Source organism: Ranitomeya imitator, chromosome 1, assembly GCF_032444005.1.
Source record: "Ranitomeya imitator isolate aRanImi1 chromosome 1, aRanImi1.pri, whole genome shotgun sequence".
NCBI lineage: Eukaryota > Metazoa > Chordata > Amphibia > Anura > Dendrobatidae > Ranitomeya > Ranitomeya imitator.
The window spans coordinates 889,906,392-889,930,631 of NC_091282.1; the positions used below are offsets into that span (position 1 = coordinate 889,906,392).

Below are 24,240 nucleotides of genomic sequence, written 5' to 3' on the forward strand. Positions count from 1 at the left end.
TAGTGCAATGCCTTGGTCAAGGGATGAAAATATTAGATATTTCCTGAATACTTAAGCGTAATCATCGTACTGTTAAGAGATTTGTGGCTGATTCTGAACACAGACGTGTTCGTGCTGATAAAGGCAGAATGAGGAAGGTTTCTGCCAGGCAAGTACATTGGATTAAGAGAGCAGCTGCTAAAAAGTCACTACAAACCAGCAAACGGATATTTGAAGCTGCTGGTGCCTCTGGAGTCCCTCAAGCCTCAAGGTGTAGGATCCCTTAACCCCTTAGTGACAGAGCCAATTTGGTACTTAATGACCGAGCCAATTTTTACAATTCTGACCACTGTCCCTTTATGAGGTTATAACTCTGGAACGCTTTAACGGATCCCGCTGATTCTGAGATTGTTTTTTGTGACATATTGTACTTCATGATAGTGGTAACATTTCTTCGATATTACTTGCGATTATTTATGAAAAAAATGGAAATATGGCGAAAATTTTTAAAATTTTGCAATTTTCAAATTTTGTATTTTCATGTCCTTAAATCAGAGAGATATGTCACAAAAAATAGTTAATAAATAACATTTCTCACATATCTACTTTACATCAGCACAATTTTGGAAACAAATTTGTTTTTGTTAGGGAATTATAAGGGTTAAAAGTTGACCAGCAATTTCTCATTTTTACAACACCATTTTTTTTAGGGACCACATCACATTTGAAGTCATTTTGAGGGGTCTATATGATAGAAAATAACCAAGTGTGACACCATTCTAAAAACTGCCCCCCTCAACGTGCTCAAAACCACATTCAAGAAGTTTATTAACCCTTTACGTGCTTCACAGGAACTGAAACAATGTGGAAGGAAAAAATGAACATTTAACTTTTTTTAATTTTTTCTACAAAAATGATCTTTTTGCCCCCAAATTGTTATTTTCACAAGGGTAACAGGAGAAATTAGACCACAAAAGTTGTTGTGCAATTTCTCCTGAGTACGTCGATACCCCATATGTGGGGATAAACCACTGTTTGGGCGCACCACAGAGCTTGGAAGAGAAGGAGTGCCGTTTTACTTTTTCAATGTAGAATTGGCTGGAATTGAGATCGGAAGCCATGTCGCGTTTGGAGAGCCCCTGATGTGCCTAAACAGTAGAAACCCTCCACAAGTGACCCCATTTTGGAAACTAGACCCCCCATGGAACTTATCTAGATGTGTGGTGAGAACTTTAAATGCCCAAGTGCTTCACAGAAGTTTAGAATGCAGAGTCGTGAAAATAAAAAATATTTTTTTTTCCATAAACAAGATTTTGTAGCCCCCAAGTTTTTATTTTCACAAGGGTAACAGGAGAAATTGGACCACTATAGTTGTTGTCCAATTTATCCCGAGTACGCTGATGCCCCATATGTGGGGGTAAACCACTGTTTGGGCGCACGGCAGAGCTCGGAAAGGAAGGAGCGCCGTTTTGGAATGCAGACTTAGATAGAATGGTCTGTGGGCATTATGTTGCGTTTGCAGAGCCCCTGATGTACCTAAACAGTAGTAACCCCCCACAAGTGACCCCATTTTGGAAACTAGGCCCCCCAGGAACTTATCTAGATGTGTGGTGAGAACTTTGAATGCCCAAGTGCTTCACAGAAGTTTAGAATGCAGAGTCGTGAAAATAAAAAATATTTTTTTTTCCACAAAAAAGATTTTGTAGCCCCCAAGTTTTTATTTTCACAAGGGTAACAGGAGAAATTGGACCACTAAAGTTGTTGTCCAATTTATCCCGAGTACACTGATGCCCCATATGTGGGGGTAAACCACTGTTTGGGCGCACGGCAGAGCTCGGAAAGGAAGGAGCGCCGTTTTACATAGTAACATAGTAACATAGTTAGTAAGGCCGAAAAAATACATTTGTCCATCCAGTTCAGCCTATATTCCATCATAATAAATCCCCAGATTTATGTCCTTCTACAGAACCTAATAGTTGTATGTTACAATATTGTTCTGCTCCAGGAAGACATCCAGGCCTCTCTTGAACCCCTCGACTGAGTTCGCCATCACCACCTCCTCAGGCAAGCAATTCCAGATTCTCACTGCCCTAACAGTAAAGAATCCTCTTCTATGTTGGTGGAAAAACCTTCTCTCCTCCAGACGCAAAGAATGCCCCCTTGTGCCCGTCACCTTCCTTGGTATAAACAGATCCTCAGCGAGATATTTGTATTGTCCCCTTATATACTTATACATGGTTATTAGATCGCCCCTCAGTCGTCTTTTTTCTAGACTAAATAATCCTAATTTCGCTAATCTATTTGGGTATTGTAGCTCTCCCATCCCCTTTATTAATTTTGTTGCCCTCCTTTGTACTTTCTCTAGTTCCATTATATCCTTCCTGAGCACCGGTGCCCAAAACTGGACACAGTACTCCATGTGCGGTCTAACTAGGGATTTGTACAGAGGCAGTATAATGCTCTCATCATGTGTATCCAGACCTCTTTTAATCCACCCCATGATCCTGTTTGCCTTGGCAGCTGCTGCCTGGCACTGGCTGCTCCAGGTAAGTTTATCATTAACTAGGATCCCCAAGTCCTTCTCCCTGTCAGATTTACCCAGTGGTTTCCCGTTCAGTGTGTAATGGTGATATTGATTCCTTCTTCCCATGTGTATAACCTTACATTTATCATTGTTAAACCTCATCTGCCACCTTTCAGCCCAAGTTTCCAACTTATCCAGATCCATCTGTAGCAGAATACTATCTTCTCTTGTATTAACTGCTTTACATAGTTTTGTATCATCTGCAAATATCGATATTTTACTGTGTAAACCTTCTACCAGATAATTAATGAATATGTTGAAGAGAACTGGTCCCAATACCGACCCCTGCAGTACCCCACTGGTCACAGTGACCCAGTTAGAGACTATACCATTTATAACCACCAAAATTGGCTGTCGTGTTTGGAGACCCCCTGATGTACCTAAGCAGTGGAAACCCCCCAATTCTAACTCCAACCCTAACCCCAACACACCCCTAACCCTAATCCCAACCCGATCCATAATCCTAATCACAACCCTAACGATAATCACAACCCTTACCCCAAAACAACCCTAATGTCAACCCTAACCATAACGCTAATCAAAACCCTAAATCCAACACACCCCTAATCCTAATCTCAACCCTAACCTCAAACCTAACCCTAATCCCAATACACCCCTAATCCCAACCCTAACCTTAACCCTAATCCCAAACCTATCCCTAATCCCAAGCGTAACACTAATGCCAACCCTAATCCAAACCCTAACCCTAATCCCGACTCTAACCCTAACTTTAGCCGCAACCCTAGCCCTAACTTTAGCCCCAACACTAACCCTAACTTTAGTCCCAACCCTAGCCCTAACCCTAACTTTAGCCCCAACCCTAACCCTAGCCCTAAGGCTACTTTCACACTTGCATCATTTGCCATCCATCGCAATCCGTCGTTTTGGACAAAAAATGGATCCTACAAATGTGCCCGCAGGATGCGTTTTTTTGCCCATAGACTTGTATTGCCGATGGATCTCGACGTGCACTGGAGCAGTTGTGTTTTGGCGGACCGTCGGCACAAAAAATAGTTCAATGTAACTTTTTTTGTACGTCGCATCCGCCATTTCCGACCGCGCATGCATGGCCGTAACTCCGCCCCCTCCTCCCCAGGACATAGATTGGGCAGCGGATGCATTGAAAAACTGCATCCGCTGCCCGCGTTGTGCACAATTTTCACAATGTGCGTCGGTATGTCGGGCCGACGCATTGCGATGGCCCCGTGCCGACGCAAGTGTGAAAGAAGCCTAACCCTAAATTTAGCCCCAACCCTAACCCTATATTTAGCCCCATCCCTAAATTTAGCCCTAACCCTAGCCCTAGCCCTAACCCTAGCCCTAACCCTAACCCTAATTTTAGCCCCAACTGCTTTCTCCTGCCGGCCGGCAGATGGCGACAGGTGGCGGGCGCATTGCGCATGCGCCCGCCATTTTGTTTCCCAAAGAAGACGCCGGCGGGCAGGAGAGGACGCAGGAGGACCCAGGGACACCGGTAGGTATGACAGGGTCCCCGAATCCCCCTATTTCTCTGTCCTCTGAAGTGCGATCACATCAGAGGACAGAGAATTACACACGACTTTTTTTTTTGCGATCGCCGGTAAACGGTTAATTACCGGCGATCGCAAAACAGGGGCCGGTATAACCGACCCCGATCATGTTCTTTGGGGCAGCCGAGACCTCGAAGATCCTCCCGGTGCCGGCCGGCGGGCGCACTGTGCATGCGCCCGCCATTTTTGTGCCGGAAAAAGATGGCGGCGCCCATCGGGAGCCATGAGGAAGACCGGGGGAGACAGGTGAGTATTGGGGGGCTGTCTGGGACCCCATTTCTCTGTCCTCTGATGTGCGATCACATCGGAGGACAGAGAAATTAAAAGGGAAATCACTTTTTTTTATTTTTGCGATCGCCGGTAAATGGTTAATTATTGGCGATCGCAAAAGGTCGGTAAAAAAACCCCGAATCATGTTCTCTGGGGTCTCGGCTACCCCCGGCAGCCGAGACCCCCGGAGAAAATCCGACTCTGGGGGCGCTATTTACTTTTTCCACAGTGGTTTAAGTACCTTTAACTGCCGCCGTTAAAAGGCGTATCGGCGGTCGTTAAGGGGTTAAAGGCTTGCTGTGGTGCATAAACCAACTATTTGGCCACCCCTAAACAGTGTCCACAAGCAGAAACGGTTGCAGTGGGCCCAGACATACATGAGGACCAATTTTCAAACAGCCTTGTTTACTGATGAGAGTCGAGCAACCCTGGATGATCCAGATGGATGGAGCAGTGGATGGTTGGTGGATGGCCACCATGTCCCAACAAGGCTGCGACCTCAGCAAGGAGGTGAAGCAGTCATGTTTTGGGCAGGAATCATGAGGAAACAGCTGGTAGGGCCCTTTAAGGTTTTCTTCCATGGTATAAAAAGCAGAAATGTGCCTTCAGGAGCAAAATCATCTTCATGCATGACAATGCACCATCTCATGCTGCAAAGAATACCTCTTGAGTCATTGGCTGCTATGGGCATAAAAGGAGATAAACTCATGGTGTGGCCACCATCTTCCCAGATCTCAACCCTATAGTGAACCTTTAGAGCATCATCAAGCAAAAGATCTATGAGGGTGGGAGGCAGTTCACATCAAAACAGCAGCTCTGTGAGGCTATTCTGACTTCATGCAAAGAAATACAAGCAGAAACTCTACAAAAACTCTCAAGTTCAATGGATGCAAGAATTGTGAAGGTGATATCAAAGAAGGGTTCCTATGTTAACATGTAACTTGGCCTGTTAGGATATTTTGGAGTTAAATAGCTTTTTTGTTCAGTGAATGTGATCTCCTAATGCTGCAAATTCAACAAATTAGCATTTTCAGTTCTTTAAAATATATCAAATGTTTAGAAATCCTACTGTGCCTAATAATTTGGAACAGTGCATTTTGAGTTTTTATTCATTTTGGAGATTATATTGTTATCATTGGGAGGTTTCTTCAATAAAATTCGATGTATACTCTAACGGGTGATGACTTTTATTAGTCTGACTGTCATTTGCACTGATCATTTAGGAAAATCTGAGAAAAATATAATTTGCATAATAATTTTGAAAATGGTGTATATACTAGCTGAAGAGCCTGGCGTTGCCTGGGCGTAGTAACTAACTGTGGTTAGTTATAACAAATTACAATGATTATATTGCACATAAAAACATTTACATCATATACTCAACACTGCAGATTTGCAACACAAATTAAGTAAATGATTACCCAAGTATTGAAAATACTTTCTTTTCAACTCATTCAAGAGCCTTTTGGATAAGCAACATTTTTGGTTTTTCCTTTGGGTGCAAAGATGAACAGATTTTTGGCAGTTCCAACTCTTGAACAGGCCACATAAATTTGACCATGAGAAAAGCATGGAGATTGCAAATCGATCGATACTTTCAAGGACTGTCCCTGAGCCTTGTTTATGGACATTGCACATCCTGTGTGATACCATCTGCTAAGCTGTGTATCTAATTCTGTCATGTGTGATACTGTTTCCTGAACTGCGTATCTAATCCTATCCTGTGTGTCACTGTCTGCTGAGCTGTGTATCTAATCCTATCCAGTGTGATACTGACTGCTGAGCTGTGTATCTAATCCTATCCTGTGTGATACTGTCTGCTGAGCCATGTATCTAATCCTATCCTGTGTGTTACTGTCTGCTGAGCCGTGTATCTAATTCTATCCTGGGTGATACTGACTGCTGAACCGTGTACCTATCCTATCCTGTGTGATACAGTCTGCTGAGCCGTATATCTAATCCTATCCTGTGTGATACTGCCTGCTGAGCCATGTTTTTAATCCTGTCATGTGTGATACTGTCTGCTGAGCCATGTATCTAATCCTATCCTGTGTGGTACTGTCTGCTGAGCCGTGTATCTAATCCTCTCCTGTGTGTTATTGTCTGCTGAGCCGTGTATCTAATCCTATCCTGCGTGATACTGTCTGCTGAGCCGTGTATCTAATCCTATCCTGTGTGTTATTGTCTGCTGAGCCGTGTATCTAATACTATCCTGTGTGCTACTGTCTGCTGAGCCGTGTATCTAATCCTATCCTGTGTGATACTGACTGCTGAACCGTGTATCTAATCCGCTCCTGTGTGATACTGTCTGCTGAGCCATGTATCTAATCGTCTCCTGTGTGTTATGTCTGCTGAGCCGTGTATCTAATCCTATCTTGTGTGATACTGACTACTGAGCCATGTAACTATCCTATCCTGTGTGATACAGTCTGCTGAGCCGTGTATCTAATCCTATCCTGTGTAATACTGCCTGCTGAGCCATGTATCTAATCCTATCCTGTGTGATACTGTCTGCTGAGCCGTGTATCTAATCCTATCCTGTGTGTTACTGTCTACTGGGCCGTGTATCTAATCCTATCTTGTGTGATACTGACTGCTGAACCGTGTATCGAATCCAATCCTGTGTGATACTGTCTGCTGAGCCGTGTATCTAATCCTATCCTGTGTGATACTGGGCTGTGTGTCTAATCCTATCCTGTGTGATACTGACTGCTGACCCGTGTATCGAATCCTATCCTGTGTGATACTGTCTGCTGAGCCGTGTATCTAATCCTATCCTGTGTGATACTGGGCTGTGTGTCTAAACCTATCCTGTGTGATACTGTCTGCTGAGCCATGTATCTAATCTTTGTGGTATTTTCCTGATGAAGAGGTTAGATAGACCTTGAAACGCGTTGAATAAACCACCAGAGCTTTTCATTACATTTGAATCTGTATTATTGTGGCAGCACGGACTTAATCCACAAACTATCCTGCACTACGTCTCTTAGAAGGTCGCTTGGGCGGCCCGTGGATCTGCAGCAGCCAACACGCACATGCTTTTTGCCTTACACCATCAGGTGAGCAGCTCCATGTTAAAAAACTTAATCTGAGGATAAGACCCTATATGCGTTTTTTGTCTCCCTCATCTACTATGTGGGGCAGTAAGAGAAGCACTGTTTTGTGTCACACATCATGTGCAGTGAAAGGGACACATACAGCGACTCAGTATTAGGGTATCAGCAGGATAAGGAGTTTGTCAGGTTGGGAATAGATGGGGATTGTGCTGGAAATGTGAGAAGTCAAAGGTGTCTTTGTTGTAATCTCTATATATGAGTTGTCACTGGAAAAGTCATCATGCCGGCCTGGGTCAGTTGGAAAAGACAGGAAACGTGGATGACTCCATAAGAAAGAATATCAGCTGTAAGACACTATCTTAACTTTACTGTAATCTCTTATATGTTCATCTTCATTGTAAAGAAGAACAAGGAGTTCTGGAAGTGGTAATATGGTCCCCACAGAGCCCTAACCCCAACAACATCAAGTCTGTCAGAGTACATGGAGTGACAGACAAATTTGCAAGAGCCCACATCCACAGAAATTCTTTGGTTAGTTCTCCAAGATATCTGGAACAACCTTTCTGCCGAGTTTCTTCACAAACTGCCATTCTGGCACCACTCCAATCCATCCTACACTCTGCTGCCCGACTAATCTGTCTGCACTGTCAGCGCCGGTCAGCCGTAAAGCAGAGCGGTGACGTCACCGCTGTGCTTTCCGGCTGGCCGGCGCTCACAGCCAGTGCAGAGAAGCACAGTGCCGGAGGACAGACACGGAAGGTAAGTATGTAGTGTTTGTTTTTTTACGTTTACGCTGGTAACCAGGGCAAACATCAGGTTACTAAGCGCGGCCCTGCGCTTAGTAACCCGATGTTTACCCTGGTTACCAGTGAAGACATCGCTGAATCGGCGTCACACACGCCGATTCAGCGATGTCAGCAGGAGATCCAGCGACGAAAGAGAGTTTCAAACAATCTGCTACGACGTACGATTCTCAGTGGGGTCCCTGATCGCAGTAGCGTGTCAGACACAGCGAGATCGTAACGATATCACTGGAACGTCACGGATCATGCCGTCCTAGCGATCAAAGTGCCACTGTGTGATGGTACCCTAAGTCAGGCAGTTATGTGGATTATATTGTTTTTGGAGAACACCTTTTGGAGTTTACAGTTGATACAGTTTTGGAGAACACATATAGTATGTGTTGTACCTATTACAGTTTGAAAGACTAGGTAAATGGCAGGCTTCCTTTCTTTAATTCATTCTACAACTGAGTTTTCTATCTTTTTTATGATGATCCAATTATCCAGAATATAATCTGGCACCTATCAGATCCCACTAATGTTGGATTCAAATAATATCAGTATGAATATATTGCGTTGAAGATATCATCCAAATATTACCTGGTAACTTTGACAGGATTGAGGCAGCGAGTTCACTAACAATTTCATCATTACTTTTTCCTGCTCCTTGTGATGTAGATCTTGGTTGTACATCCAATATTGTATTAATTAGAGTACTGGTTTCTTTGCGCTATAGAAAGATGGATATATAGGTAATCAAGAGGATTTCTATTTTTCATCTAGAAAATATTGTCCCTCCTCATTCTAAATATTAAAACGTAACATTTAGTATACTGAAGGTTCAAGCACTACAAATCAGTTTTTAGAAACGATAACGTACCGTAACTACCTTTTCTTTAACAAAAATGAGGCCATAGTGCAGTGTGTGTTTTATTACTGCTTCCACTGGAGTTGAGAAGGTAAGTAGTAGACAGATGCTGCTAATAAAATACCCTTGTTCATCAGCAAGTGTGACTATAAAAACAGAAGTTTGGGCAATTTGCTGGTCTTGAGCATTTAAATGCATATTAACACAATGCCAAGGAAACCAGTTGGGTGCAGGTGCAGGTGCAGCATTTCCCATGTGTGAGTGTGAACACATTCTTAACAAAAAGAATCTTCTTTTCATAAAGAAAAGGCTAAACTTTGCAAAGTTATATCTAAACAAACCACCAGTGTTTGGACAGATTAGATCAAAATGAAGATGCTGGGCCATTGTGCCTCTTTCCCAGGGCTGGTATAAGACAAAGTGTGGTCCTGGGCAAGAATTAAAAGTGGGGCCCCAAATGCTAACATATTGCACCATCACACAAACATTTGAGGTGCATTTTAACAAGCTGATTTCAGAATGTTAAATGAGTAGTAATTGAATATATTCAAAGTATTATAAAGTGAAAAGCTTGGGCGGAAATGGGTCTTCCAAATGGACAATAACCAGAAGCATACTGACAAAATCATATCAAAGTGGCTTAAGGATATCAAAGTCAATGTTTTTGAGTGGCCATCACAAAACCCTGATCTCAATGCTATTGAAAATGTATGGGCAAAGCTGAAAATGCAGGTGCGAGCAAGGCGATCTACAAACCGGATCAGTTACACCAGTTTTGTCAGGAGGAATGGGCCCAAATTCCAACCAACTATTGTGAGAAGATTTTGGAAGGATATCCCAAACATTTGACCCAAGTCATTCAGTTTAAGGACAATGGTACCAAATACTAATGAAATGTGTTTAATGGCTAACTGAAAAGATGGTAACAAATTGCAAGCTTTCGAGACTACTCAGGTCTCTTCATCAGGCATAGACTAAAAGAAATTCTGGAGAATCACACATTTATGCACAACACATCACAGAAAAAAACCATAGATAAGACAGGTGACATGAAGCAGAATTACCATGAGTGATAAACAGTTATGTCCACAAATATAGGACCAGTTCTTAGATAAGGAATGTTTTATTGTCCTCTGATTGGGGTCTGGTTCTGTTGTAATGACCCCACATGGTCTGAGGGGCAAATTCCTTAGTTCCTTATTTGATGTAAAAAGACATAAATCGATGGACACATTCATTCCTGCACTAAGACTGTCAAAGATCATCATCAGCTTATATTCCCAAACTCTTCTGTCTTTGAGATTTGAAGTTACCTTTTAATTCAAGTAATTTCATGTCCATAATGTTATGATTGGGGAGACAAAAATGTATTGCCACAGGTAGATCCATTCTTTTTTCTCTCATTGTATGGCGATGAAAGTTTATTCTTGTTCTCAGTTTCTACCCTGTCTCCCCCACATACAGACCCCCTGTTGGACATTTAGTACAAATAATTAGGTACACCACATTAGAAGTGACACAGATGAAAGTACCTGGTATCTTGTAGTCCTGATGTGAATTGGGGATCTTTATTTTGTCTGTGGTCATTATAAATGGACAGGTTTTACATTTTTTCTGATTGCAAGGAAAGGTTCTTGCAGCTGTTGGAGAGGACAGGGAGCTTCTGTTTATCACTGTTTATCATTAACTGTTTATCACTCATGGTAATTCTGCTTCATGTTACCTGTCTTATGTATGTTTTTTTTCTGTGATGCGTTGTGCATAATTATGTGATTCTCCAGAATTTCTTTTAGTCTATGCCTGATGAAGAGACCTGAGTAGTCTAGAAAGCTTGCAATTTGTTACCATCTTTTCAGTTAGCCATTAAAAGGTATCAACCACTGAGGACTCTCAATTCTAAATATTTTTCTATCTACTGGCTAACATGGTGCCAAGATATATATCTTTCCTGTCGTAAAACATTCCCTCTCTCTCTCTCATTATTCTGGCATTTGTCAAATATTAATAATTATGGTAATCCTAATTGACCTAAAATGGGAAAGGTTTATTCTGATTTCATGTCAGATAGTGAGAAAAACATGCATATGTGTCTTTATATATAGTGTCTGTAAACTTTTGGCTTCAACTGTAACATACATATATCAGTATGTGCATTATAAGCAAACTACCAGGAGGTATTAAAAACAAAGCAGCTTTGTTTAAGACATGACATACTGTACCAACAAGAGACAAAAAACGTAGCGTCAAGAAACAAATGATAAAATGATAAATGCATGCAAAATGCAAATAACTTTATTTACTTAATAGGTGCAGAAATGGTAATGAAAATCTACAACATCAAAAACACACCAAAGCTCATTGTGGGACCCTATCATAAGGGTATTTGCACACTGAGTTTTGTTGAGTTTTGGGAAGAACGTTATTAAGGAGTTTTGAGTTTTTGAGGACACTTTGGATCGTCTCCGCCCAGTTGCTACTTCAAAAACTGTTAAAAAAACCCTCAGTGTGAACATCCTAAGAGCTGCCATAGTAACAGTTGTGATTTCTATTGCAGTTTTTTTTCCATGAGGAATAATATTACTGGCAGATTGACATACAATAGCAGCTACTGCCTATTATTTGTGTTTAACAGAGTATTATGATTAAATCATTATTTTCCTTTGAGCGATAGTGGAATCCATGCTTCCCACAATTAAATTAGAGCAAGTACCCATAAGCACACAAACCTGGAAAGCTAAATTGGCATTTTCATGCATTCCAAAAATTTCTGGATCATCAGTTAAGGGCAGATTTTCTATGTAGTCCTTGTAATACTGCAGACTGTCAGCATCTGGGCTGAAATATATACCTAAAGAGTGTATAAAACACAGCTCATTAGTTTGTCAGCTCAATGTTTTAAGTACGAATAAGAATATGAGTAAGAAATCAAGGCCGTCAAATAGTCTGCGTGCTTTGAAATTAAATATGCCAAAGCTTGAGGAAGAAAGATTTACTAGAATGCACATACCAATTAGATATATTATCTACCTTACAGGCATTTCAAGAAGTATATGTTTTTTTTACATTACAAACATTTCAATTTCCTCCATATTGCCTAGGACAGTGAAGGATGGTAATGGTATTATTCTGGTCATTCACCAAAGCCTGCTTTGCATTACCAAATGTCATACGGTACCGCTCAGCTGTACCACCAAAAATTTAATGTGGTTACTTGACCAATATGAATAATGCATTTAAGGAATGAGGCATTTCATTGTACTCAGGAAGGCATTTTAGTCACGTGCACCACAGACGTCATTTGGAGTTTGTAACCCTTTCAGGTACTTAATAATTTAATGTATAATGTGTGTTACTACCACAAAAGCTAATTTTGCCTAAAGAACATATTTAAGATTTAACAAGGTGAAATCTTCTCTTAAAAGATTGTTACAAAAATACAATTTATCCCCTATCCCCAGGATAGTGCATAATTTGATGATCGCTGGGGGTCTGATCACTAGGAATCACAGCTTTGAAACCTAAAGAATGGGGCTCTGCAGCCCCATCTTGAACGCACATGCCCAGCTATTTCCAACAGTCCCACAGACAATGAATGGAGCAGAAGCCAAGCATGCACACCTTTTATCCATTCAAGACCGAGGTACAGAACCCGTTTTGGGGGTTCCAAAACTCCGGTCTTGGGATCACTAGATCTCCCAGAGGTTCGACAAATTGTTTCCAAGGCACCAGAGTAGTAATTTCATCCCTTTATTCATCCAAAATGCATCATCAAAGTGACATTTTGACAACGTCAAGCATAAGCAAAATGGCACGTTAAAAGGGTTTGACCCCAAGTAATCAACAAGTTATGTCTTATCCTATGGATAAGGGATAATTTGTTTAGGGGAATAAGCCTTTAAAACAATGACAATAGCACAGCTTGGTAATAATGTGTAATGAAGGTATGCCTATATTCCACTATAATCTGCTAATTCTTACAGATCTGCCAAATTATTAAGGAGCCCACAAGTGTTGATAAATTGCTTGTTCAGCTGACTGCTCCTACATACACATGCAAACTCGGTCTAGCTGATACATTTTAATGATGAGAGTACTGAGAGAACTGTAGCGTTCCCCATACACACAGCGCTGCCTTTTTTATTTCTTCTTCCATAGTTTGCGGCCTGAAACGCATGTGTATGCCTGATAAAGGTCTTTACTTACCGAAATATCACGTATGAAACACAATATCTATAATGACCAATTTTTTTAAAAAAAGTCTAATTTTTTTCACTATACTCACCTCAGAGTGCTGGATTCTTCTTAGAGCCTCTATATTATGGATTGGGATCCTATCCGGGCACCTTATCCTTACCGGAAGTGCCATAGTTCCTCTCTGAGGCTGTCAAACAGCGGCAAATCAAGCAGCCACAGGGACTGAAGTACGTCCAAGATACTCGGATAACACCCGAGCATGGTCAGATAAGACATTAATCGAGCACGTTCGCTCATCACTATTATTTACTAGTCATTGCATGGGAATGTTGCTTATAAACACAAAAGTCTGAAACTATGTGCATACGTCAGGATTTCTGGCAGAAATTTTCCTGACAAAAACCTGACATTTCTGCCAGAAATCCGCATGCGTTTTTTGATGCGTTTTTGCGCGTTTTTGATGCGTTTTTCTTGCATTTTTTCTAAATGCATAGAATAGCGGGAAAAACGCGAAAAAAAACGCAAAATTAATGAACATGCTGCTTTTTTTACCGCAATACGTTTTTTTCGCAGAAAAAAACGCATCATGTGCACAAAAATTGCAGAATGCATACTAAATGATAGGATGCATATGTCTGCAGTTTCTAATGCGGTGTTATCATGTTTTTATCACGAAAAAACGTGGAATAAAAAATGCGAAAAAACCTGAACGTGTGCACATACCCTGACAGGGATCGCTCCTGATACTAGCCAGCTTCAATTCTAATTTACTGATAGATACTAATCTACCATTTTTGCATTCTCTATGTCTCCTAGGTGGGTGACCGAATTTCTATGGCTACCATATGCAATGTCACCTACATTTTTTGACATTTCCAATTACACTTGCTAACATTATTCTTAAGATTTTTTCCAAACTATTGTAACAATAATTGTTCAGAATAAGTACTGAAAGGGAAACATTGCACAAAAACTATAATTATCAATGTTAAAAACTGATTGTAGTTCTGGCCTCTTATACACTATACACTGTATTTCCATCACGTATGCTGTTTTATTACTTGGCAGCATATCTCCAATATTGGCACTGGCAGCTTTAGAAAATGTTGCAGTGAATAAATTTTGAAAAGACCAATCAGAATAAGACTGAAAAACAATTGTTATAGGGAATTTGTCAGTAGGAGCAACCCTTCTAAGTCGTTTACAAGGGCATGTAGGTGATAGGAAGCTGTATAAAATGATATTTTCATATCTGCATTCTGGTGTCTTATTCCAGAGAAATCAACATACCGTATGTTAGGGCTAGCGGAACGCACCGAGTAAATATAGAGGTTTTATTATAATAGATGCGTTCGCAGCCCGGGGTCCACCGTGCAGGAGAACCTGCTGCTAGTAAACGGCGGAACTATATGGCAGTATGAGCTAACTCTGTTACTTCACAGAGTAGTCGTGAACTCAAAGCACTGCGCCCTGTTTGACTTCACAGTGGCACAGGCTAACTACCCAACTGAGAGCAGTCAGTGGTCATGCATGCACCCAAAAACTCCTCGCCGGAGGTGCCAGCATTCTAGAGGCTTATTTCAGCCAGGTCCCTGAATACATTGACACAAAATCTACTCACCGGAAGTGCCAGCATTCTAGGGGCTTATTTCAGCCGGGTCCCTGAACACAAACTCACATGACCACACTGGCGCAAAGCACATAACATAGAACGATACTAGCGCATGGCCGTGCGGCCGTGCGAGCCTTAAATAGTTGCAGCACGTACAGGACCTTCCTAGAAGAACCAATGAGAGGCTTCCACAGAGCGTGAGCACCTACAGGACCTTCCTGAAGGACCAATGGCTTTAGCTGCAGTATCTGATCATGTGACCCTCGATCTCCACTGAGAGATCTTACTCTGGGCATGCTCAGAACGAGAAAAGCAGGACTTAGTCCCAGAAGCGTCTGCTCGCTGCTGCCCAGCACTGACTTCAATGGCAGAAGCAGGAAAGGCAGCAGTAACTCTTTGTACAGAGTCAGACTGAGCGAGACGCTGGGACTGGCGTCTCCGCTGAGCAGGCTCCACTGCGGCAGGAGAAAAATGGGAGACCGCAGCGGAGATGGCCCGAGATTCCCCCTGTGCAGAGGCAGGAACTCGACCCCTAACATTACTTCCCCCTCCTAGGGCCCCCCCCCCCTCCTTGGGCCTCGCTACGTTTGAAGGCAGCAATGAGCTGCGGAGCCCGAATGTGCTCAGCAGGCTCCCAGGACCTATCCTCAGGACCATAACCCTTCCAGTCCACCAGATAAATTTTTTTGCCACGAACCACCTTGCACCCCAAAATAGCATTTACCTCGTAATTGTCCGTAGACGAACCCGATGTCCCGGCAGATGATTCAGAAAACCGGGACATGTATACGGGCTTAAGGAGGGACACATGAAAGGTGTCGGTGATACCTAGGCGTGTAGGAAGGGCTAGATGGTAGAACACAGGATTAACCTGTTCGAGGACCTTGAAGGGACCCAAGTAGCGAGGTGCAAACTTAGTGGACTCAACACGCAGCCTGATGTTACGAGCGGAGAGCCACACTAAGTCGCCAGGAGCAAAGGTCGGGGCAGGGCACCAATCTGCATCGGTGGATGAGGACCTCATTCTCTCCTTGGAGGCCCGGATGGCATCCTGAGTGCGTTCCCAAATGTCTCGTGCCTCCACTGCCCAGTCTGCCACCCTGGAGTCAGCAGAGGACACGGGCACCCGCGGATGCTGGCCGTAATTAAGGAGGAAGGGAGTCTGACCGGTGGAGTCGGCTACAGCATTGTTAAGGGCAAACTCTGCCCACGGTAACAAGGATGCCCAGTCATCCTGCCTGGCAGAAACAAAATGTCATAAATACGTGACCAGAGTCTGATTGGCCCTCTCAACCAACCCATTCGTCTCAGGATGATAAGCCGAGGAGAGATTCAACTCAATACTGAGTAGACGACAAAGATCTCTCCAGAATCGAGATGCAAACTGGGGACCCCGGTCACTGACAATCTTGTCCAGAATACTGTGTAAGCAAAATATAAGCTTGATGAACAAGGCTGCCAGAGCCCGTGCAGAAGGTAGCCGTGGAAGAGGCACCAAATGAACCATTATGGAAAAATGGTCGGTGATCACCCAGATAATGTTGCAGCTATGAGACTTGGGTAAGCCCATCCCAACCATCTCCCACGGCCTGTCTGCCACCAGCAGGGGGTAAAGCAACCCAGCTGGCCGTTGCCGAGGGGACTTGTTCTTGGCGCAAGAGACACACGCCCGAACATAGTCTGCGACATCACGAGCCATATGCGGCCACCAGTATGTCCTCACCAGTAACTCAGATGTCCTTTTGGAACCAAAATGTCCACCCACCCTGGATGAGTGTGCCCAAGAGAGAACCTCCGGTCGCAAACTGGATGGTACAAAAGTCTTGCCCGGAGGCACAGACTCTAGCGAAACCGGGGCCACAGTTCTCAGGCTCTCGGTGGGGACAATAAGCCGAGGCTCCTCTTCCTCCTCCACAGATGATAAAACTGTCACGGGGGTATTGGGTAGACTACAGTTGATTACCCGGGCCCCTGCGATATCCCTCAGACTAGGGAAAACCCTGTCTGTCCCTCTCCCAGAATTTACACTGATGGTGTGCTTGTCTGGGCCGCCAGGCCTGACCCTAACTCCTGTTTCAGCCCTATGCTGAAACCTCCACCCGCCACCCAGTGATAAGACCACACACCAACCTACACAGAAAGTACAGACAGGGAAAACTAAAAACGCACCACGCCGCAGACACACAGCAAAACACTGTAATGTTCACAGGGCAAAAATAAACACAAATATAGGAAGGAGGAATATGACAAAGGATAATACACCACCAGATATGATACTTCAACTCCTAGACCACCACTCCAGACCGAGATCACCAGGCAAGACACAAGCTATAATCGGCGACGCCCAAAGTTCAGCAGAACTAGTTAAAGGCAGTGGACGTAACCCAGCCTCCAATCTGAGTACCAGCTAGATTAACCCCGGACAATGTAGATAAAATCTAGCCGGCGCCACTGAGTGCATAGTGGACGAATGCAGAATTACCGCTGTCTGTCAGACGCCCTAGTGTGAATAGCGCCCGACATGACAACAACGGAGCGAGAGAGAGCTTCGGCACGAATGTTCTTCTCCCCAGAAAGAAAATGGAGGGTGAAATGAAACCGGGAGAAGAACAAGGACTATCTGGCCTGGCGAGAATTTAACCGCTGGGCTGTCTGCAGGTACACCAAATTTTTATGATCTGTGAAGACTTGGAAGGGAAAACGAGCTCCCTCCAAGAGATGTCTCCACTCCGAGAAAGCCAACTTCATGGCTAGCAACTCCCTGTCCCCGATGGAATAATTCCTTTCTGCTGGTGAGAAGGTCTTAGAAAAGAAGAAGCAAGGATGCTTCCAACCATGAGCATCCTTTTGGAAGAGGACTGCTCCAGCACCAACCGAAGAGGCATCCGCCTCCATGATAAATGGCTCATCTACATCGGGGCGATGTAGGATGGGAGCGCTAGCGAAGTGTGACTTTATGGAGTTAAAGGCCTTGGAGACCTCCTCAGACCACAATTTGGGATTTGCTCCCTTCTTGGTGAGGGCAACCTAGGGAGCTACCAAAGTTGAGAAGTGCGTAATGAACTGGCAATAATAATTAATGAACCCCATAAAGCGCTGCACCGCTTTAAGAGAATGGAATTCCTGCCAGTCCATCACAGCCTGTAGTTTGGCAGGATCCATAGCCAATCCCTGGGCAGAGATGATATAGCCTAGGAAACGTAAGGACTCCTGCTCGAACATACACTTCTCCAACTTGGCATAGAGGGAGTTTTCCCGTAGGAGGTCGAAGACTTTGCAAACATCTCTCCGTTGCGAGTCAATATCTGGAGAGTAGATGAGAATATCATCCAGATAGACTACGACAGAGGTGGAGAGCATATCCTGGAAGATGTTGTTCACAAAGTCTTGGAAAATGGCTGTGGCATTACAGAGCCCGAAGGGCATCACCAGATATTCATAGTGCCCATCCCTGGTGTTAAAAGCCGTCTTCCATTCGTCCCCCTCACGGATGCGAATCAGGTTGTAAGCACCCCGCAGATCTAATTTAGAAAATACCCTTGCTCCGCAAAGCCTATCAAAAAGCTCAGATATCAAGGGCAAAGGATAATAATTCTTAACGGTGATGGCGTTAAGACCCCTGTAATCTATGCATGGACGTAGTTCCCCATTGTTTTTCTGCACGAAGAAGAACCCAGCCCCAGCAGGTGACACTGACTTCCTGATGAACTCTCTTGCCAGATTCTCTTGAATGTATTGAGACATTGCCTCCGTCTCTGGGAGAGATAACGGATAGACTCGACCCCAGGGAGGCTCAGCACCAGGCAAGAGGTCAATAGGACAGTCATAGGGGCGATGGGGCGGAAGGGTCTCCGCCGCCTTTTTGGAGAACACATCCGCATAGGACCAAAATTGCTTGGGGAGAGAGGATAGATCTGCGGGTAGCTCTGTAGTAGCAACCTGAACGCACTCCCTCTGACACCTACCCCCACAAGATTCACCCCATCCCAAAATTCTGCCTGAGGACCACTCGATATGAGGAGAGTGGTACCGTAGCCAAGGTATCCCCAACAGGACCTCATCAATTCCCTCAGGAATGACGAGCAGAGAAATAATTTCCTGATGGGATGGCAACATGGACAGAGTAAAAAGGATGGTCTGGTGTGTTATCTGTGAGAGCAGTGTCGACCCATTCACCACTCGTACCGTTACTGGTTGAGCTAGCATAACCAGGGGTATTGCGTGACGTTGGGCAAAGGCAAAAGACATAAAATTGCCCTCCGCCCCAGAATCCACACAGAGCTCTACCGAGTGGGAGGATGAGCCTATAATAATTGTCCTCTTAAAGGACAATGTGGAGGCAAACGTCGCCGTGTTTAGTGTACCTCCACCTACTACCACTAGACGCTGACGTTTCCTCGACCGCTGGGGACACCTGGTGGCAAGATGTCCTGACTGTTGGCAAACATGACAGACCTTGAGTGCACAAGCGGTCCGGGACTTAGATCCCGCTCGTGACACTTCCGTCTCCTCATGTGACTCAGGAACCAGGACCGGAGATTCCAGAGGTTTGGCGAAGGTAGGAGCCAGCCGAAACCTCTGCCTACACTGGGCTCGCTCTAACCTCATTCGTTAAAACGGAGGTCAATACGAGTAGAGACAGTTATTAACTCATCCAGTGTGGCAGGAATCTCCCTAGTGGCCAGAGCGTCTTTCACGTGATCAGCCAGTTCCCTCCAAAATATGGGGATAAGGGCTTTATCTGACCACTTCAGCTCAGAAGCTAAAGTACGGAAGTGGACGGCAAAATGGCTGACCAAAGACACACCCTGAGTTAATGCCAGCAGTTGGAGCGCCGTGTCATGGGTGACACGAGGTCCTAAAAAGACCTGTTTCAGAGTGCTCAGGAACAGCGGAGCACTCTGCACCACATGTTCGCCATGCTCCCACAGTGGCGTAGCCCACTCCAATGCCCTGTCCGACAAGAGAGACACAATAAATCCCACTTTAGCCTGCTCTGTGGGAAAACGTGCAGCCAGGAGCTCGAAATGAATAGAGCACTGAATCACGAATCCCCTACAAGATTTGCTATCTCCAGAAAATTTTTCTGGCAGCGGGAGGCAAGATAATGTCGGAACAGGGGGTGGCAGTGGACAAGGTGGCTGCAGCCATGCTAGCAGCCAGTACAGCAACTGCGGTAACATCCACAGCTGAGGTTGAGCTCTTGAGAGCTGCCAACCTACCCTCCAGCTGCTGGATATACTGCAAGGATTGCTAAATGTCTGCCATTTACTAGCCAGACCCTGGTGCTAGTATTCTGTTAGGGCTAGCGGAATGCACTGAGTAAATATAGAGGTTTTATTATAATAGATGCGTTCGCAGCCCGGGGTCCACCGTGCAAGAGAACCTGCTGCAAGTAAACGGCGGAACTATATGGCAGTATGAGCTAACTCTGTTACTTCACAGAGTAGCCATGAACTCAAAGCACTGCGCCCTGTTTGACTTCACAGTGGCACAGGCTAACTACGCAACTGAGAGCAGTCAGTGGTCATGCATGCACCCAAAAACTCCTCGCCGGAGGTGCCAGCATTCTAGGGGCTTATTTGAGCCAGGTCTCTAAATACATTCACACACAATCTCCTCGCCGGTGGTGCCAGCATTCTAGGGGCTTATTTCAGCCGGGTCCATGAATACAAACTCACATGGCCACACTGGCGCAAAGCACGTAACATAGAACGATACTAGCGCATGGCCATGCAAGCCTTAAATAGTTGCAGCATGTACAGGACCTTCCTAGAAGGACCAATGAGAGGCTGCCACAGAGCGTGAGCACCTACAGGACCTTCCTGAAGGACCAATGGCTTTAGCTGCAGTATCTGATCATGTGACCCTCGATCTCCACTGAGAGATCTTACTCTGGGCATGCTCAGAACGAGAAAAGCAGGACTTAGTCCCAGAAGCGTCTGCTCGCCGCTGCCCAGCACTGACTTCAATGGCAGAAGCAGGAAAAGCAGCAGTAACTCTTTGTACAGAGTCAGACTGAGCAAGACGCTGAGACTGATGTCTCCACTGAGCAGGCTCCACTGCGGCAGGAGAAGAATGGGAGACCGCAGTGGAGATGGCCCGAGATTCCCCCTGTGCAGAGGTGGGAACTCGACCCTAACATTGTATCTATGATCTATGGGCATGAGTCTTTGCCTCCAGGGATCATTACAAATTAAGGGGAAATTACCATTGTGATGTGTAATGGATGTTCCCTGCACTACTGATCTCATTAGAGAGCTGTAAGTCACTGACTAGCCACATTTAAATAGAGGGATCACCGATGGACGTGGGCACAGGCTTCCATAGTCCCTCACAACGCAATCATGGCGGAATGATGGATTGTCATGTTAATCAATGGATCTTTTAGCTTTAAAGTTTGAGTATTATTGATAAGTCAGCATATGGGAAAAGTAAGGACAGCCAATGTTTTTGTCTCTCAAAGATGTTGATCATGGCCTTAAATAAAATACAAATGCCTTTCATTTCTCCATATCAATGTTGATACACGCCACCCAAAAAGGCTCAATTTAAATAATTGTTTGACAAGTTTGTACCTTTCGGTATCTATTGGATTTAATTTGTATGTACGGTAGCTATTCTTGCAGTATTGTCCAGCCCTTTCCCCCTTTTGGATAAAAGGAGTTCTGGTGGCCATGTCTAACACGCTATGCCATCATTAAGACCAACAGTAAAGTGGAAACGCATAGGATCACAGGATTTAAATTTTTGTATTCTATGTGTGTTCATACCAAAAGATCAGAAGATTTTTTTTTACTGATTTCGAAGTCCTGGAGTACCTCACTTATGCACCAGATACTTGTTCCCGAATGAGCCAGTCCTACTTAACCTCGTGCATTGTTGAATCTGTTGCCAGTCGAATGAAACTGTGTTGAAATGGGTGAGGTGATCAGTCTCTAATATTTGAAAATTCTTCAAAATCTCACACGCAGTTCATGAATATCATGCAAAGTAAAAAAAATGGTCTAAATTTAAGTATTTAACAATTTTTGCAACTTTTTAGAATAAAAAGTCACAACTCTTTGAAAATGGCACAAAAAGTGCACCAAATTATTTGGCATACATAGAATCACTAAAGGGAGTACAAAAGTACTTTTGTGACAAATTTTTGCATATTTTGAAAAGTAGCAAATGATTATTCAGGCGTATACAGTGGGTATGTAAAGTATTCAGACCCCTTTAAATTTTTCACTCTTTGTTTCATTGCAGCCATTTGGTAATTTCAAAAAAGTTCATTTTTTTCACATTAATGTACACTCTGCACCCCATCCTGACTGAAAAAAAAAACGGATATGTAGAGTGTTTTGCAAATTTAATAAAAAAGAAAAACTAAAATATCACATGGTCATGAGTATTCAGACTCTTTTCTCACAATTGAGTAGAAGCACCCTTTTGAGCTAGTACAGCTATGAGTCTTCTTGGGAATGATGCAACAAGTTTTTCACACCTGGATTTGGGGATCGTTTGCCACTCTTCCATGCAGATCCTCTTCAGTTCCTTCAGGTTTGTTGGTCAATGTTGGTGGACAGCCATTTTCAGGTCTCTCCAGAGATGCTCAATTTGGTTTAGGTCAGGGCCCTGGCTGGGCCAGTCAAGAATGGTCACAGAGTTGTTCTGAAGCCTCTCCCTTGTTATGTTAGCTGTGTGCTTAGGGTCATTGTCTTGTTGGAAGGTGAAACTTTGGCCAAGTCTGAGGTCCAGAGCACTCTGGGAGAGGTTTTCATCCAGGATATCTCTGTAGGAAGTCAGGCCAGTTCTGGAAAAACATTCCTTGGGCAGATGAAATTAAGATCAACCTTTTACCAGAATGATGGGAAGAAGAAGGTATGAAAAATGCTTGGAATCCATGATCACGATCCACAGCACACACATTCTCTGTAAAAGATGGTTGGAGGCAGTGTGATGGCTTGGGCATGCATAGCTTCCAATGACACTGGGCCACTAGTGTTTACTGATGATGTGACTAAAGACAGAAGTAGCCAGATGAGTTATGAAATGTACAGGGCAGCTTTCTACTCAGATTCAACCAAATGCAGCATGGTTGATTGGATGATAGCCCAAAACATACTGCAAAAGCAGAGTTCAAGGCAATGACGTGGAATATTCTGCAATGGTCAAGTCAATCACCAAATCTCAAAAACCATTGAGCATGCATTTCACATGCTTAAGACAAAACTTAAGGCAGAAAGCCCTACAAACAAGCAAAAACTGAAGTTAGCTGCAGTAAAGGCCTGGCAAAGCATCACAAAGGAATAATCCCAATGTTTGGTGATGTCCATCGCTTCTAGTCAGGAAGTCATTGCCTGAAAAGGATTCTCTAAAAAATGAACATTTTATTAATGATAAAGTTAATTTTCCCAATTACTTTTGAGCCCCTGAAATAAGGAACTAGACTGAGTTTCATAGAACACTTGACATGAAAGTTTAACAATATACTGCATTTTTCAAATTATAAGACACCCTTTTTTTCCTCCAAATTTGGGAGGAAATTGGATGTGCATCTGAAAATCCAAAGTGGGCTTACCGTGGGGTCGGGGGCGACAGAGCAGGGTCATTGGAGGCAAGGTCACTGCTTCAGGAGGCCAGGGGCAGGAGTATGGCGATGTTGCGAGGCACATCTAATAGATGGGGGAGGGCTATATCCATAGCCCCTTACCAGCCTGAGAATATCAGCCCACAGATGTCTGCTTTAGCTTGGCTAGTTGTCAAAAATAGGGGGCACCCCACACCATATTTTGTAATTAATTATTTAAATAATTAAAAAATATGGCGTGGGGACCCCTCTATATTTGATAACCAGCCTTGTTGAAGCTGACCAGCCCGCAGCTGTCAGTTTTGCCTGGCTGGTTATCAAAAATACAGGGAAACCCACCTTTTTTTTTTTTATTCATAGCTCAGGCAGCTGCTGATGAATACTCCCATCAGCCGCTGCCTGCTCTCGCTGCTATCAATTGAATACAACTCTCAACATTGTTCCCTGCTAGTGCTGATCTCAGCATGAGCATAGGACAGTGATGTGAGCTGTATTCACTTAATAACCTGGCGCCGGTGAACAGCGTGAACAATACCACTGATTCCTAGGTGCCGGTACGTCTAACACTGATGCCACAGGGATGTCACAGTGTGAACATGTGCGGGAGGTTTGGCGGCCTGTGCTGCTACCGGAAACACTGACGTCTGAAAGAGCCCTTAGTGAACTTGGTCATTTACCAAACTTTGGCCGACTTTTGCTGATTTTTAGGAGAAAATACTCAGGAATCCGAACATGAATCCGAATGTGCCACGTCCGTGCCGAATTTGTGATTGATGAACGTTTTCTGAACA

At 43.9% G+C, this 24,240-nt stretch overlaps 1 protein-coding gene across 1 annotated transcript in view; it reads right to left on the reverse strand.

The window, feature by feature from the left end:
* The window catches only part of DNAH6 (dynein axonemal heavy chain 6), a 621,891-nt gene that overhangs the window by 47,752 nt on the left and 549,899 nt on the right, over nt 1–24,240 (reverse strand). The window contains exons 69-70 of the mRNA XM_069743176.1: nt 11,795–11,916; nt 8,801–8,930 (exon numbers count right to left, since the gene is read on the reverse strand). Of these exons, the coding sequence (XP_069599277.1) occupies nt 8,801–8,930; nt 11,795–11,916 (252 nt within the window). The remainder of the gene's footprint in view (nt 1–8,800; nt 8,931–11,794; nt 11,917–24,240) is intronic.